At 44.9% G+C, this 17,879-nt stretch overlaps 1 protein-coding gene across 1 annotated transcript; it reads left to right on the top strand.

Moving 5' to 3' along the window:
• The first annotated feature begins 142 nt into the window (after positions 1-142).
• On the top strand, positions 143-17,645 carry DCTN5 (dynactin subunit 5). Its single transcript, XM_065411495.1, has 7 exons — positions 143-241; positions 2,237-2,305; positions 3,824-3,942; positions 6,770-6,881; positions 9,546-9,648; positions 10,575-10,666; positions 17,213-17,645. Exons 1-7 carry the CDS (start codon positions 194-196, stop codon positions 17,231-17,233), a joined length of 564 nt encoding a protein of 187 aa, XP_065267567.1. The 5' UTR covers positions 143-193; the 3' UTR covers positions 17,234-17,645.
• The last annotated feature ends 234 nt before the right edge of the window (positions 17,646-17,879 follow it).

Here is a 17,879-nt window from a genome sequence, read left to right as displayed (position 1 = left end):
TCGGCGTGGAAGGCGCGGCGCAGATTCCGAGAAGAGATTGGCCAGTCCGTTGTGGGCGGATGTGACGCCGCGGCAAGCCGGGCGAAGCTTGGCTGTGTTTGTGGGGAGGCCGGAAGCGGCGGTACGGAGGCCGAGCGGGGATTGGCTGGGAGGAGGCGGAAGCGGCGGCGAGGAGGCCGGAAGCGGCGGCGCGATGGAGCTGAGCGAGATGCTGTATAACAAGTCCGAGTACATCGAGACGGTGCGGGGCCTAGCGCCGCCCGGGCGGGGGGAGCGCCGGGACCCTGCGGGGCGGGGGGCGGTGAGGAGCCGGCTCTGCCCCTGCGCCCCAGCCGGGGGGCGGGTGGCATCGTGCCGCAGCGGCGCGCTCAGGGCGACGTGGCCGTGGCAGCAGGTGCTGGGGGCTGCACCGTATGGTGACAGCGCCCGGGGGGGGGGGTCAGGCCTGTGGTCCCTGTAGCCCGGCTCTGACAGCGGCAGATAACGAACAGGCCAATTATCAAGTGACCCGTCCCTTGTCCTACAGCCCCAGCTTCCGGCAGCCAGAGGTTTGGGGACACCCAGAGCGCGGGGTTGCGTCCCTGACTATCTTGGCTAATAGCCATGGATGGACCTATTCTCTGTGAACTTACCTAGTGCTTTTTTTAACCTACTTATACTTTTGGCCTCCACAACATCCCCTGGTAACAAGTCCACAGGTTGACTGTGCGTTGTGTGAAGAAGTTCTTGTATTATGGGAAGGGGTAAATAACACTCGCCTAGTCACTTTCTCAACAGCTCTAGCATATCCTCCCTTAGTTCTCTCTCTTGAAGCTGAACAGTCCTGCTCATTTTAATCTCTCCTTGTATGGAACCTGTATCCCCTCGTAATTTCTGTTGTCCTTTTCTGTACCTTTTCCAATTTTTATATACGCACACTCTTTCTTTCTTTCTCTATCTGAGATGGGGCGACCAGGACTGCATGCAGTACTCAAGGTGTGAGCATACCATGGATTAATATAGGGGCATTATGATATTTTCTGTTTTATTAGTTGTCCCTTTTCTAATGATTCCTAACATTCTGTTCACTTTTTTGACTGCCGCTGCACGTAGAACGAATGTTTACAGAGAACTATCCATGATGACTCCCAAAATCTCTTTCTTGAGTGGTAACAGCTAATTTAGAACCCATTCTTTTTTCCAATGTGCATTACTTGGCACTTATCAACATGAATTTCATCTGCCATTTGGTTGCCAAGTCACTCTTTTTTTTTTTTTTTTTTAAGATTCCTTTGTAACTCTTTGCAGTCAACTTTGGATTTACCTATCTTGAGTAACTTAATATCATTTCCAAATTTTGCCACCTCACTGTTCACCCCCCCTTTCCTCATCACTTATGAATATGTTGACAGCACAGGTCTCAGTATAGTTCCTTGGGGGATCCTGCTATTTGCCTATTTCCATTGTGAAAACTGATCATTTATTCCTATCCCTTTTTCCTATCGTTTAACCAGTTACTGATCCATGAGAGAACTGTCCCTCGTATTCCATGAATGCTTAGTTTGCTTCATTTCCCACAACTCCCACAGGAGACATGGCCCTGTCTTAAGGAGCATTCAGTCCAAGGGCTGGTCTTGACAGATAGGTAAGGGATGATTGCAGAGCGGACAGGAGGATGTGGGTCCTGGTCTCTGTGTCTGAACTAGGTGCACACAGGTTTTGGTGTACAAGGCATCCAGGCAACCCTTGCCTGTGAGAGCTTCCACTCCAGAAGAGCAGGCTGCACTGGGAGGCCCAAAGGAAGGAGTTATCTGAGATTTTAAAAGTCTCTTTTTCGTCTTAGTCAAGTTGTTGTTTTTCCTACTTACAGGCCTCCAAATCAGGGGGCCTTAGGAGAGAGGAGAATGACGAGGGTGATGGCCTAGCACATCTGTCACTTCTTCCTTGTATTCGTTACATTACAATATTACAGTCTTCGAGCAGAGTCCCAATGGAAGATTTACTGCTAGAAGAGATTCAATGGAGGACAGTGGACTATTCAGCTGATACGACGTTGGATCTTGCCTAAGGACGAACATCCAGGAGTCCTGGAGGCAGCGTTAAAGCATTCTGTTTGCAGACTCTGTGTTATAAAATTCTATAATGAAGGTTCATTATAATAAAGGACCCCACACAATCCACAGATGTAAGAAGACTCTTGTATCACAAGGATGTATTTCTGTCACTGATAGTCTCTCTGTCTCTTGGTTTCCCTCAGGCATCTGGCAATAAAGTCAGCAGACAGTCTGTGCTCTGCGGAAGCCAGAACATAGTTCTGAATGGAAAGGTGGGTAAAACCAAGTCACGGGTGTACTTCTTGTAAAATTGAGCATTTCTGTGGTTTACAGTCAAACTCTCATGTGATAAATTGTATAATCAACTGCTTGACCACACTTCGGTTTGTTATGAAATATACTGAAGACCAAATACCCAATGTTAGTCGGATTAATATGGTACAGGAATAAGGTTCTATACAATACAGTCTCTGAGAAGCCATGCCATGCAGTGATGTTACATTCATCTTATGCAAGTGGTGTGTTCCCCAAATGATACACTGTAGCTGGTATTATTTATATGATGATTTTACAAGTTGTATATATCTTTACATGTCACTAAAGTCTAACCCATCAGATCCATCTCCTGGTTTTCCATCCCTGCCCATCCTGGATAATAGCTGTTGATGGACCTATACTCCATGAACTTATCTAGTTCTTTTTTTGTCCCAGTTCCCTAGTTTGTTGTCCTGTTCCTTCCTTATCTTTGCTTTGGATACTAGCATTCAAGGTACTGGTCCGTGAAGGTACTTCCCTAACTAGTACTAAGACATACAACAAATGTATCTATAGATGTGTGTGGATAATATATATTATTAATATGAAATATATTTGTTAGCCAGCATATATTAGTCAGCACATGGCACATATAGCTTCCTTGCAAATGAGCTTTATATTTCTAACCCTTTGCCTTTCACGTTATTTTTCGCTCCCAGATTTAGTTCCTAGTACTGTGTTTGTCTAGTGCAGTTCTCCTGATTCATCTCACACACTTATTTTCTTGATCACCATTGTCATCCTCTCTAATATTTTTTCTGTCAGCTGGGAGGAAGTGTTAACTAATGCTTAGAACAGGATTCATAGATTCCAAGACCAGAAGGGACCACTGTGATCATCTAGTCTGACCTCCTGCATGGCACAGGCCAGAGAACTTCCCCAAAATAATCCCTAGAGCAGAGATTTTAGAATAATATTCAATCATGATTTGAAAAATGTGGGTGATGGAGAATCCACCACGACCCTGGATAAATTGTTCCAATGGTTCTCACCGTTAAAAATGTACACCTTATTTACAGTCTGAATTTATCTAGCTTCAACTTCTAGCTGTTGGATTAATTGCCGTATTGGGATCCAAAATCTCTGCACCTGCTGTGTAGCCTTTGGGCAAGCTGCTTAACCTTTCTGTGCCTCAACCTGACTACTGGTGGAGTGGAGATAAGAACTGACCCCTTTGTATGGTGTCTTGAGGCTTCACTAATTTGGCTTGGGATGCTCTCATGAAAGGGGCTTTAGCAGTGAATCTGCATTTTCTGTTCTCATTCATGTGGTTTGCTCTGTAGGGCCACAATTCATATACTAATATGTGCTAGTGACAAAAGTTGGTGATCCTTGGGCCCAACTGAGCCCTGCTGTAAATATAATTTCATTGAAGTTACACTAGTGATCTGTGTGGCCCTACATAGTATAATAAAGCTTACTGAAAACATTGGCAGAACTTGAACTCGTTTGGCTCTCTTTCTCTTGTTACCTAGACGATAGTTATGAATGATTGTATTATTCGTGGTGATCTGGCAAACGTAAGAGTTGGACGCCACTGCGTTGTGAAAAGCCGCAGTGTCATCAGGCCGCCTTTCAAGAAATTCAGCAAGGGGTAGGAGTTTCTATTTCTTCTGTGCTATGCTGTGAGGCTTGTTAAACTGAGAGGTGAACTTAGAAGCTTTGGATTTGCTAAGAGTTGAACTCGGGGGACTGTTTCTGTTGCTACAGTTTTGCATAAATCCTCCTAAATCAGCATTTTCTCCTATTCCCTGCTCTGCTTTGTGGGTCAGTATCCTATCAAATTGCAGCATGGAAGTCACTGGACTGAACTCAGAGACGTAGGTGAAGGAGAGGCTGACCTATTTATTTTAAATGTACATATTTGCAATCTTTAAGTCTAAATATATTTTGCTAGTGGTTAGGATTCTTAAACAATTCTGTTTAAACTCTTCAGTTCACCTTTTAAAAATACTTGCGCAATGGGAAATACTTACTCCTTTTCTAAGTCCTGAATGCAGCCTGGGACTAGCACATACCCTTCCAATGCACCTCAGCCAGATCTAACTATATTACTACCATATTTTAATAATGTCTATAAAGGGAGAGTCTTGCATTGTACGATATATCTCTCAGATCTCTGGTACTGGAGATAACTAGGCTGGAATATTATTATTTGTAGGGTCTGTTTATTTGTCCCTTGGTGTCTGTGGTTATTTAACATGCATGGAAAAACATCCCCAAACTAATCCATCAGGCTACTATACTTCCTTCTTTCAAGACCAGCCTCTGCCCTGGATGCAGTCTGTAAGAAATACCTGTAAGATGCCTATAGGAAATCAGCCAGTTAATGATAGCTAGGTTGTAGAGCAGTTGAGGATACCAAGTGGTTGCCTATTTGTAACAGAAGAAGACGTGTATGTTCGTATGTTACTTGTCATGTGTGGCCCAATCCTGCACTGAGAGGTGGACCAGGGATCCCTGCACTCACCTGAAGCCCCACTGGAGTCAGCTGGGCCCATCTGACTGCAGTATTGCTCAGTCCAGGGCTTTAGATACTATATTCCAGCCATAGTCTCCGAGGGTTGAGGAATTTCTAATATAAACTACATGCTTGAAATTAATTTAACTTTAAAATACCCTGTCAGACTTACTTTCTGCATCAAAAGAAGCAAAAAGGGCACAACCCTTTTTTTCCCCTTTGCAGTTTACCTCTTATGACCCACTAGTATCTAATATCTTGGCTGAAGCATTGGCAAAATAAATCCCTTATAGATTCCCATGTCTAAATGCACACTCAACCCACTGGCCTTTATTTAAATCTAATCTGAACCTAGAGCTGTCCTTTGGGACCATGTATCGGCCATAGGTATTTTGCATTAACCTTCATACTCAGTCATGAGCTATTATGGCCTTATCAATGTTTATCAGTAGATGGCCCTAAAAGGATTAAAATCACTTAATCATTCTGAGCTTTCAGACTTCACTGCTTTATTCTTCTCATTCCTGCTTCCCATTGGGGATCCTAATTCAAAATGCTTTAACAGGCAGCTGACCTAAAGCTCCTAAACAGCATGTTCAGCCCAGAAAATGTCAGACTTCATGTGTTCCGTGTCCTAGCAGACTGCTTGGAATTGAATAGTTAAAATTCAGTATTCAAAAGAGAAGAGATTTAATGTTTTTCTCTCCGGTGGAGTTTTAAATACAGATAGTTGCTTCATTATTTGAGCCCATTTGTGACAGCTGGAGAGGTACTTATGCTCTGTTGGGGCAGCATCACAAACCAGTTAGTGTTAATGCTTTATTCAGCCATAGCCAGCTCTCAACCTCTCCCTGTCCCTCAGGCACAAGAGACACGCAGGAAACAAAGCTGGAGTGCATCATGTGGTGACAATCTCTGGCCAGCAGCTCAGATGGAATAATTTAGAGCAGCTCTTGGGCTGCTGTTTTAGGCCCCATCCAGTCCCAGGAGCAAAAAGGGGGTTTATAGCCACTTTTTTCCACCTTCCTTCCTCTAAGTGGAGCTTGGACAAACCGAGGGATTCAGACCTTAAATTGTTTTTAAAAACACCATCTTGGTGATATTTTCATATGACCACAGAATCTTCTACTGTGACTGTTACAAGGTGCCTGGTTTGCGAACAGTTGCAGGAGACAATTTAATTCATGAGCAAATGAATGAACACAGTCCATGGCTGTGCACTCTAGGGATGTCCTGCTCGAATGTCCTCTAATACTCCAATTCTAGGGCACTTCCTGAGCAGTAAAGTGTCTGGTGCACTAGTAACACAGACCCATTAAAGAGCTGCTAGAGTTAGAAGGCAGCAATACTTGAACTTCTCCAAGTTTGTAACAAGCGAGCTGGAAAGATGGTTCAGTGGTTAGGGCACTAGCCTAGGACTTGACACCCAGGTTCAATTCCCTGATACACCATAGGCTTCCTGTGTGACCTCCGGCAAGCCACACAGGCTCTCTGTGCCTCAGTTCCCCATCTGTGCAATGGGGAGAATTGCACTGCCCTGCTTGGGGGGATGTTGAGAGGATAAATACATTAAAAGATTGTGAGGTGCTTAGATACTGTGGAGATGAGGGCCAGATAAGCACCTCAGGCAGAATGTCCATGAAGTCTTGGCTGGCAGGACCTACTTATATCCCTGCAGGCTGGTTTGGCTTCTCCTTGTGTCCCCTTCCCCCTCTCTCCCTGCACTAACTCCTATTGCAAAAAGTTAATGGCTATCAGCTGGCCTGGTTTGAAAAGTTGCTTGATCATCCTGAGGAATTAATATGAAATGCACCATTACTGGCCACACCTGTCTTGACTCCAGGCCCTGCCTTTGGCAAGCTGGTGAGGGTGGGGACACTTACATGATTTTGGGTTTAATGCTATTGTGGATTCATCAGTGCTGCAGAGCCTGAACAAATAACCCCTTCTCCTTCTCCAGAGTTGCTTTCTTCCCTCTCCACATTGGTGATCATGTCTTTATAGAAGAAGACTGCGTTGTCAATGCAGCCCAGATCGGCTCCTACGTTCACATAGGCAAGAACTGTGTCATTGTAAGTATGCGTGGTCAGTCTTCTTTCTTTAAATCCCTCAAATACAGTTAAGAACTTGTACTTCCTTTTGCTGGCTCAGAGCATCAGGGAAATTCCCATCCTTCGGTTAAGAGAGATGGACTAACTTTGGATTAGACCAGAGGTTCCCATACACTGGAACAGATGCTAGCCAGGGGTGGTCTGTATTGCCTTGGATGGTTCCCACTTTGATCGCTCTCCTCATGTCACATCCCCTCCCTCAGCTTGTAGCGTGAAAACTCTTTGGGGGCAGAGACTGTGCTCTTTTGTATTGAGAATGCTTCTAAAGTGAAGGTGCTGCCAAAACCGTAACTGGTCCCTCAGGCTTCTGGGTAAATATAAAGGTGGAGCTTAGCATGAGGAGTCTGTGCTGGATCCCAGTGCAGCTCTGCTGTGTATGCGCTCTGCTCTGTGATGGAGCTTGAGATTGGGCTTTGGTGAAGGGCAGAACACACACAGCTGACTGGGAAACAGCAGGTGCTAGCAGTGTTCTGAAACTGGCACAGAAACTTAGGTCTGGGAGGCCTTGAATAACAGGCCTAAGGCAAGTGTGGGGTTTGCCTGACCACGCCCAAGGGGGTCACTTGTGTAATGGATTATGCGGTTAGTGACACTGCCTTGTTTTAGTTGAGAACAACCTCTGAATTCTACATTTATACCCACTGATAATGCTAGGTCCTGCAGCCTACTCATCCGCTTCAGAGGAAGAAAGGCAGCTAGCTGGTAGGAGTTCCGATTAACACTAGGTCTTTCTCATCACAGACATCAAACACTGCAAAGCCACATTGCCTTCTGCTCCATACGAAGTGTGGGGTTGGGGGAGGTGCCAGCATGTACTGCCTGGAAATGATCAAAGCTAGCTGGGAAGGCAGGAATGAGCCAGTGGTACAAAGAGGGAAGAATGCAATAATGGCTTGATAAGTATCAGGGGGTAGCCGTGTTAGTCTGTATCTACAAAAACAACAAGGAGTCTGGTGGCACCTTAAAGACTAACAGATCTGTTAGTCTTTAAGGTGCCACCAGACTCCTTGTTGTTTTTATAATGGCTTGATGTTGACAGCCAGCAAAAATGGGGGTGGGTGTAATTAAATGAGGTAAAAGGCCCTTTCTGAGGCCTGTAACCTTATTACCTGAGACACCTTCAGTTTCTTCTCTCCAAGAGTAGCTGGTGGAGGCAGGAGAGGCCCCAAGGGCTCCTTTTTCAGAGCCCGTGTCCCAGGGGTATCTCTCTTCCCTCCCACAAGGCAAACCAAGCTGGAAGACATTAGAAAAGCCTCATGAAGGAACTTGCATACAATGGCATTGTGAGGCCTCTATAGCTCCTATCTGCCTGTAATGAATGGCCAACAAATGACTCCCATTAGAAATGGCTTTCTGTATCAGTTGGCAGTTTATCATCAAGATTAATGTGTAGTTTGCTGTATCATCATTCAGATAAATGAACGTATGGAGCATTAATTGCTAATCGTTTCAGACAGGCTGCCAAGCGTCTTTGAACAGGGTGACTCTTTCAAAAAGGTTAATGTCCTGAGTTGCATTAAATATTGCAGCAATTTCAGTCTAATCGCTGTTGCCTGTTTCAAAGACATGCTTGTTCTTTTCAAACATTGTGTTTACACAAAGCTAGACAAGTGGACGGTCCTATTAATTGCTATTTGTTTCTGGGCTTTGTCTGCCTCTTTAAGCCAAATAAAAGCAGTTGGGTTATCAGCGTGCGTTAGGAATTGCTGATGTCAGGGTATCCAGAGGAGAGAGTGCTTTTCACAGAGGTACAAGTGGAGCTCAGCACAGGTATAGATAATGCCATACAGTCAAGGTTATTGACTACTGCAATGGGGAATATTTTGCCCGGTTACTACATGGTTAGGACTACCAATTCCGACTTGAATATCTACTTACCAGAAGTGACTTGTTTTAATATGCAAATCCCTACTATGCATTTATGAGGAACACACAGATTTTTCCACACAGAAGACAATCTCTGCTAGTATGTGTTGATCTGTAAAACATTAAAGTTTGCGATGTATGTTAATGCACAAAAAGTTATTGTTGGCCAAAGTTACATCAAACATTTTTATACCTGCTCGGAGTGTATGGAAGCAAAGAGAGAGACTAGTAACTGTACTGAGTGCACTAATGATTTCTAGACAGCTAGCATGGCACTAAGGGCTTATCTATACTAGAACATTTTTGCTGCTTTAATTATGCTGATATAATGTAAAGGGCATTTGCTGTTTTGTGTGGATGGAGTATAAGGGCAACATATCAGTATAGCTGATTTTGCTTCCCAAAGCAGAAATAAGCTATACCAGTATAAGGTAGCTTTATCCAGTATAACTGCATCCATACTAGGGCTATCCCAGGACAACTACTGGTAAAAAATCACACCCCTAACCAACATAGTTATGCTGGTGTAACTTCTAGTATAGACCAGGCCTAATAGTGAAATCAGCAATCCGAGCTGAGAGGAGAAGAACCCTGGGCTGCAGGCAGACATCTTGCTTCTTACAAACAGCCCTCGCAACGGCTTTGACTAATCAAGAGCAGTCAGACTCACTTTTGAATATTAGAGACATGAGTAGGAGTAAGACAAAGTGTGTTTTTGTTGTTGTTATACAATCAAACGGAATCCGGTCTTTGTTTTAGGGTCGTAGGTGTGTTTTGAAAGACTGCTGCAAAATTCTAGCCAACACAGTTCTACCCCCTGAAACCGTGGTCCCGCCTTTTACAGTCTTTTCAGGCTGTCCAGGTAAAGTCCATTTAATTTTACTTCCAGTATAAATTCAGCTAACTTATATCCTGATATTTAAAAGAAATACAACACATTGATGTGGAGAAGGCCAGGTAGGCTCCTTGGTTGCACTGTCTTATAGTAAGAGGGGGGAGGGAAGAGCTCAGCTAAATGAAAAGTAACAATTCTAACCAGTGGAACTTACTGTCTCAGGATATTATTGGGACAGGAGCTTAGTATGAGTAAGCATAGCATCTGCACATTCAGTAGCAAGGCTAAGACAGCTAGGGCCTGTCAGTCTGATTGGCAGCTCGGACCATTCTTAATTACAGAATCACTATCCATCAGAGCTCAGAATCAGCAAGGTGGCCTATCAAGCATCCAGCATTCCACAGGCAGGTCTGCTTTGGCATCAAGAAAGAGTCTCCTTCTCTCCCATATGCTCTGGATTTGTAGGTGTATCCATAAACACAGCTGGAGAGAATTCTGTTAGACCACTGTGCATGTGCTACATACATGGGCAGATGCTCCAAACTAAAGCATGTGAATGCTGTTACGGAGCCCACCCCAACAGCACTGCTGACCATACCGGAGGTGTAAATGTTCCAGTCCTTTGGAAACAGCTGTGGTGGAAAGGTCAATGTAACCTTTGTTCCCTTGGTTACTAGCCTTTCTTTAGGAAAGAGCTTTCATGACCCTTGTTTATCTAGGGTGGGTGTAAGCCATGAAGGGATCTAGCTGGAGACTGCCTTACTACATCTCATGGGGAAGCCACACTATTGTGTTGATCTACATGAGAGCAGTGTCCCTACACAAGCCCATCGGTTGCTGTTTAACCTGCAGTATATAGAGCATAAATACTAGTGGAGAAGCTGAATAAAACTCTCCCAGGCTCACTGCTTCCCAAGAGAACACGTGCACTCATGCTCTTCTTGGTTTTTCAGGGCTCTTCTCTGGAGAACTCCCCGAGTGCACCCAAGAGCTGATGCTGGATGTTACAAAGAGCTATTACCAGAAGTTCTTGCCACTTACTCAGGTCTAGTAGCCTATTTACTGTGTTTCAGAGAAGTAAAGGCACTACAGGGAGCTTGGGGGAGGGGAGGGATGTTTAGTGAGCTCTGCTGTTTGGAGTGGCATGTCCTCGCTCTGTGCTATTAACACTACAGCTCCAGCAAGCAGAACCTTGTGAAAAGTTGCTGTGTCATGTTTAAACTTTGTATATTTACTCAGATGTATTTCGTTCCATACTGTCTGTGAGGTGCGCCAGTAAATGTTTTGGGGTTGGAGTGCAGTTACAATTCCCGCTAGACTAATGCATCGTGCTGCTGTTGAGAAATGAGGCAGGACCCCACTGTAAATACTTCCTAGCCAAAGTGAATTGCACACATCTGTTCTGTTCAGCCTGACAGTGCGTCTGACTATTAGAAATAACCTTCGCTCTTGAACAGAGAGGCTGTGTGGCCAACATCCTCATTAAGAGTGACTACCGTAAATACTTACTAAGAGCCAGGATTTTTCTTCATCTCCCCTCTAGCCCATGGACCAAGCTTCTCTCCCACACTAAGAATAGAACATCTTCTGCCTCCCTTAGCTCGCTTCAAAGCTTTCAGTAGCCTAGCTTCCCTGACGCCTACCCCACAGGCCTATGGGCAGAGTCTGGGCTTTCTCTGTCCTGTCTGAAGGGAAACGTGTCACCATCTGGTTACTTCTAGCAGTAGAGACATTTACCTCCACTAATCCCAAATGCCTTGCAGGGTTAGTTTTCATGGCTGATGCCCATTTTTCTTCTGAGCATCATGCAGCTCAGAGTCAGCTGGGATTATGGAAAGAGGATGCCCTCTGCTGCACTGAATTATCTGGAACCAAAAGTGGGGAAGTGGGGCATTTGTCCAGGGTTGCAGTGCTGCATGGGGCACAGCCTGTTGGCAGCTCTTACTTGCGGTGTAAAACTGTAACATGAAAAAATCAAAAATCCCTAGAAAAAGTAGGGAGTGGCATTTTGGGCACTGTTCAGACGCTGGGCATAATTCTTATGGAGGTAGCCTGTGTGCCTAACTCACATGAGGCTACAAACTCCACACACCTGACTCCTGTAGGGTGGGCCCTGCCAAGGATGAACAGAGTCTCCTTTTAGATTGTATTCAAACTTAACATTACCCCTTCCCTGCTGACCGTGGGGGCCTCTGTGCGGTCTCCTGCACTGACTGGGGAGCCAGGGTGCATGGCAATAGTGTTGTAGGCATGTGGTGGTGAGAATAGCAGCAAAGGGCCTTTAGCTGTTTTGTATCACGTAGGGCTCTGATACACATTAACTAACTAGCAGCTATATAAATACTACCTGTGTTGTAACTACGGTTAATCAAATGTAACACCACTGTCTGGGTTGTTTGTATTTTTTACTGTACATAAATTAAAAGCCTCTTATATGGGTCAAGTGACTTGAAAGTTGTAACTTTCCAAATCAAATTGCTCTGAAAGCAGAGTAAGCTTTCTGCCAAGGGCACTGAGTTCCTGCTGTGTTGATGGACTCATTCCACATTCTATTGTTCAGAGAGAGGCACCTGAGCTATTACCAGGCATTTAGTTTGAGTGCATTAAAGAGCCTCTTGCATCACCAGAAACAGAATAACTTGTGCTGTTGCTGTCTGTTTCACCTGTATACCTAGAAACAGAAAAATAAAATTCTAGGGCCGTTGACGGGAAACTGTCCTGAAAAACTCTAATAAACACGTACCGACCTTGCACAAAACTGTCCGCTCAGCTTTAATGTGATAACAGGCCCCAGCCAAAAAATACTACTAGCTCCAGCCAGGTAGAGAACGGAAGGTGGGTATAAACGGTTGCATGAAGGTAAGAACCCTCCAATTTTGCCAAGTACAATTAAGAGGCAGTTAGAGGCAAAGGCATCCTCTAAAAACTGGAATTCCAACCCTAGTGAGGAAAATAGAAAGGAACATAAACTCTGGCAAATCAAGTATAATTAGGCAGGTCAAAAAAGAATTTGAAAAGCAACTAGCAAAAGACTAACAGCAAATTTTTTAAACTATATCAGAAGCAGGAGGCCTGTCAAACAATCAGTGGGGCCACTGGAAGATTGAAGTGCTAAAGGAGCACTCAGGGAAGACAAGGCCAGTGCGGAGAAGCTAAATGAATTCTTTGAATCGGTCTTCACTGCAGAGGATGTGAGGGAGATTCCCACACTTGAGCCATTCCTTTTTAGGTGACAAATCTGAGAAATTTTCCCTGATTGAGGTGTCAGTAGCTGGGTTTTTGGAACAAATTGATTAATTAAACAGTAATAGGTCACCAGTATCAGATGGTTTTCACCCACGAGTTCTGAAGGAACTCATATGTGAAATTGCAAAACTACTAACACTGGCATGTAACCTATTGCTTCAATCAGCCTCTGTACCAGGTGACTAGAGGAGAACTAATGTGACTCTGATTTTTAAAAAAGGCTTCCGAGATAATCCTGGCAATTGCAGGCTGGGAAACCTGACTTCAGTACCAGGCAAATTGGTTGAAACTCTGGTAAAGAACAGCATTATCAAACACATGGATGGACATGATGTGTTGAGGGGAAAGTCAACACAGCTTTTGTAAAGGGAAATCACGCCTCACCAATCTACTAGAATTCTTTGAGGTTGTCAACACGCATGTGAATAAGAGTGCTACAGTGTACATGGATTGTCAGAAAGCCTTTGACAAGGTCCCTCACCAAAAGCTCTTAAGCAAAATGAGCAGTCATGGGATAAGAGGGGAAAGTAGTCTCATGGATCAGTAACTGGTTACAAAATAGGAAACAAAGGGTAGAATAAATGGAGTTTTCAGAATGAAGAGAGGTAAATAGCAGGGTCCCCCAAGGATCTGTACTGGGACCAGTGCTGTTCAACATATTCATAAATAATCTGGCAGAAGGGTTTCAGAGTGGTAGTTGTGTTAGTCTGTATCAGCAGAAGGGGTACACAGCGAGGTGGCAAAGTTTGCAGATGATACAAAATTACTCAAGATAATTAAATCCAAAGCTATGAAGAGTTACAAAGGGATCTCTGAAAATTGGGTTATTGGGCAACAAAATGGCAGGTGAAATTCAGTTTTCAGTGCAAAGTAATGCACATTGGAAAAAAATAATCCCAGCTAGACATACAAAATGATGGGGACTAAATTATCTGTTACCACTCAAGAAAAATGTTGGAGTCCTCATGGTTAGTTCTCTGTAAACATTTGCAGCAGCAGTCAAAAAAACTAACAGAATGCTAGGAACCATTAGGAAAGAGATAAAACAGAAATTATATAATCCCACTACATAAATCCATAGTATGTCCACACCTTGAGTACTGTATGCAGTTCTAGTCAACCCATTTCAAAAATGATGTATTAAAATTAGAAAAATGTACAGAAAAGGTCAACAAAAATGATTAGGGGTATGGACCAACTTCCATCGGGGGAGAGATTAAAGAAGACAAGACTTCATCTTAAAGAAAATAAGATGACTGAGGGAGGGATATCATAGAGGTCTATAAATCCTAAATGGTGTGGAGAAAGTGAATAGGGAAGTGTTATTTACCCCTTAACACAACACAAGAACGAGGGGTCACCCACTAAAATTAATAGCAGCAGGTTTAAAACAAACATAAGGAAGTACTACTTCACAGAACACAGTCAACCTGTGGAACTCATTGCCAGGGGATGTTGTGAAGGCCAAAAGTATAACTGGGTTCAAAAAAGAATTGGAGAAGTCCATGGAGGTTAGGTCCATCAATGGCTATAGCCAAGATGGTCAGGGATGCAACCCTGTGCTCTAGGTGTCCATAAACCTCCAAACTGGGACTGGACAACAGGGTATGGATCAGTTGATAAATTGCCCTGTTCTGTTCATGCCCTCTGAAGCCCCTGGCACTGGCCACTGTCAGCAGACAGGATACTGAGCTAGATGGACCCATTGGTCTGATGCAATATGGCTGTTTTTATATTCTTAATCCCTTGGTGTTAATTGAAAAGTCACACTCTTAAGAAAACCAAGTGCAGTGGGAAGCTTTGCCACAAAATGAGCCCCACTGACATGCAGTGAGTTTCAAGTTTGAAGAGGTGATGCAAATTGCCCATTTTAGCTTTAATTCCTCCCACCCCACCCACCCTTAAAGAGTAGGGAAATAAAGAAGAGCCCTGCTAATAGAAGGGGAGTGAAGAGATTGTTTCTGAAACAGGCAGCCAGCCAGCCACAAATGTAGCCCACAGTTATCCTTAATAGGGAGGTGTAGGTTATGGAGACTCCATCGCCCAGCTTGCCGTATTCCAGCTGGAACTGTGGTAGTCCCGTCTCTTAAGAGCTGGGGTGTCTATCCTCATGTGTTATCCTAATTCCAATTTGGTAATTGCATTCTGCCTACATCAATTATCCTTGTAATGTTAGTTGGATACAGCATCCTTTGGTTCCTGTCATACTGAGGTGCACTGTTAAACGGCCATGTTCCACCTGCCCCCACCCTGAGCTGATGGTATTCAGCGACAGGTGAAACGATATCTACAGCTATCTGCAATGGCCCTGCAGCACGAGACTTTCTTACCCTGATTATCATTACTAGAAAGGAGAGTCCTGAGGGTACCCAGACCATTAAAATCCAGCCAGTTCCTCTCTCCAGCCCTGAAGTGTGAGCATCCCCAACCCTCTGCAATAGTTCTATTGTTGCTGCCTCAAGCACTTAGAAATGCCCGTTTTCTTCTGACACTAATTTTCTAGGAGGGTGGGATTCCTTTTCCACCTGCTCCTCAGCCCAACCAATGCTGGCAGGCCCCCTGAGATCTGATTTTACATGAGAGCTAAAATGACACAGGGTTGGTGTAGTGGCTGTTGGATCATAGAATCATAGAATATCAGGGTTGGAAGGGACCTCAGGAGGTCATCTAGTCCAACCCCCTGCTCAAAGCAGGACCAATTCCCAACGAAATCATCCCAGCCAGAGCTTTGTCAAGCCTGACCTTAAAAACCTCTAAGGAAGGAGATTCCACCACCTCCCTAGGTAACCCATTCCAGTGCTTCACCACCCTCCTAGTGAAATAGTGTTTCCTAATAGCCAACCTAAACCTCCCCCACTGCAACTTGAGACCATTACTCCTTGTTCTGTCATCTGGTACCACTGAGAACAGTCTAGATCCATCCTCTTTGGAACCCCCCCTCAGGTAGTTGAAAGCAGCTATCAAATCCCCCCTCACTCTTCTCTTCTGCAGACTAAACAATCCCAGTTCCCTCAGCCTCTCCTCGTAAGTCATGTGCTCCAGCCCCCTAATCATTTTTGTTGCCCTCCGCTGATCCTCCAGTGCTGTGGTCCTATTAAGCCCTGTCTACACTGGGCTTCAAAAAGAGAATCCTTTTGGTTTAAACCCATTCCAGGGGTATCTTAATACTTGGTTCTGTATTGGCGAACCAGATCCATTCAGTGGGTGCAACTGTATTTAAGTAGAGTTTAAGACAGGGGTTCTCAAACTGGGGGTCGGGACCCATCAGGGAGTCGCGAGGTTATTACATGGGGGGTCGCGAGCTGTCAACCTCCACTTCAAACCCCGCTTGCCTCCAGCATTTATAATGGTGTTAAATCTATTTAAAAGGGTGTTTAATTTATTAGGGGGGTTGCACTCAGAGGCTTGCAATGTGAAAGGGGTGACCAGTAAAAAAGTTTGAGACCCACTGGTTTTAGAAACCCTGTGAAACTGGGCCTGGAGCCAGATGTCGCTGGAGGCTTAAAGAGCTTTACTGTACATTTCTCCTTTGAGTCACCTTGCCTGGGTTTAGTATGATGAAAAGGTGACAATGGGCCAGGGCCTGCTGCCTTTTCACCTGAGCAGAGCAAGTATTAAGTCAGATGTTCTTTGCATGGGAGGACATTGTGTCCTGTTGCTAAGTGAGCTTAACCGCTGAAAGGATTTGATCCTCCAGTCTATTCCCCTCATGGCCTCTCCATAGAGAAGCAAGAGCTATGTACTCTGCAGCTGCCATGATAGAGGCACGTAGATTGACGCCTGGAAGATCACATGCCCAGACACTTAAACTACTGAGCTTCTTGCATGCTCACCTGGAGGTTAGACATTGAGTAGCTGCAGTAACATGTGAAGTCACATTGCAGAGTGGCACCCATGCTACCAACCGTCTCTTTGCTGACTGACCAAGGCAGCTCTGTGCTTGGCAAGAAGGGTCCAGCTCTATGCATGTTACCATGATGTTCACTTCAGAGTTTCAACACCACACAGGGCATTTCACAAGGATTTCTTGATTGGTGACCACACCTGGGCATCGTGAAGTTAGGGAAGGAAGACTAAATAAAGGGGAAAACCCCTTTGGAAGATGGGAGCTACTTTTGGGGGGTGGAATTAAGGGGGTGTAGTCAAAAGCCATTTGGATGAGCTATGGACCTGCCATGCTTCCCCACACACCTGGATGGAGCTGCCTGGTGCTGTGGTGTGTGAGCTCAGCTGTTCAGCTTGGGGCCTGCAGTTCCAGGCACGTGTCCACGTAGAATCCCCTTTTACCATACTGAGCTGCCACACTGCTGCCTCAATGACCATCTGTTTTGTTGTCTTTGTTAAGGTGGCCTCTGCCAGGGCCTAAAGACCAAGTTACCAGCGAAGACCTCACAAACGCAGCCCTGTTAAAATCCCCTAGATCTGGCCCTTTTAACCTCCGTCCTCTGGAGCATCGCTCTGTCCGGGCTCGTCTCTGAACCTCTGCCTGCTGGCTAGCTGCACTGGCTGGAATGATGAAGTGTCCCTAGGTTGGTGCCTGCCACCACTGCCTCCTGGGAGTTGTCGTTTCCTGATGTCTACAATTAGCCTGATACAGTAGAATGAACCACAACTTCCAAGAGGAGGCTTTGCTGCACAGATCTGGAGCAAACGGCCACAGTGGAGCTAGTTGGCTTTGGGGGCAATGGAGACTCCGCTACTGGATTCCTCTGATCAGGAACCTTTTAAAAACATTCTCACTTGCTTAAACAATAAACCAACCCTGCATTCTGCCACCATCCTGCTTTGTGAGCCATGAATGCCCTGCCCTTGACGGGACCGGGCTGCTGGCAGCATTACACCATGCTCGCATGCTTTGTTTGAAATATAAACAGTGCTCAGAAACGTAACACAATCAGAGCTTTAGGAAGCTGCCTTCTCCCAGCCTGTGCTTCCAGGATAGCTGGGGTCAGCCACAAAAGAGATTTCACTATCACGCCAAGCCTCACGAGCACTGTGTAACTGCTGGTTAT

This window comes from Emys orbicularis, chromosome 10 (genome assembly GCF_028017835.1).
Source record: "Emys orbicularis isolate rEmyOrb1 chromosome 10, rEmyOrb1.hap1, whole genome shotgun sequence".
Classification (NCBI taxonomy): Eukaryota; Metazoa; Chordata; order Testudines; family Emydidae; genus Emys; species Emys orbicularis.
Note: the sequence above shows the minus strand (reverse complement) of the source record. Positions and strands in the feature narration are given on the sequence as shown.

What these genes read in the sequence shown, in the direction of transcription:
- DCTN5 (XM_065411495.1), top strand. Translation starts at nt 194, where the DNA reads ATGGAGCTGAGCGAGATGCTGTATAACAAGTCCGAGTACATCGAGACG. An exon ending in TTCAAGAAATTCAGCAAGGG is followed by an intron (nt 3,943 to 6,769) that starts GTAGGAGTTTCT and finishes CTCCTTCTCCAG; the next exon opens with AGTTGCTTTCTTCCCTCTCC. An exon ending in AGTCTTTTCAGGCTGTCCAG is followed by an intron (nt 9,649 to 10,574) that starts GTAAAGTCCATT and finishes TTGGTTTTTCAG; the next exon opens with GGCTCTTCTCTGGAGAACTC.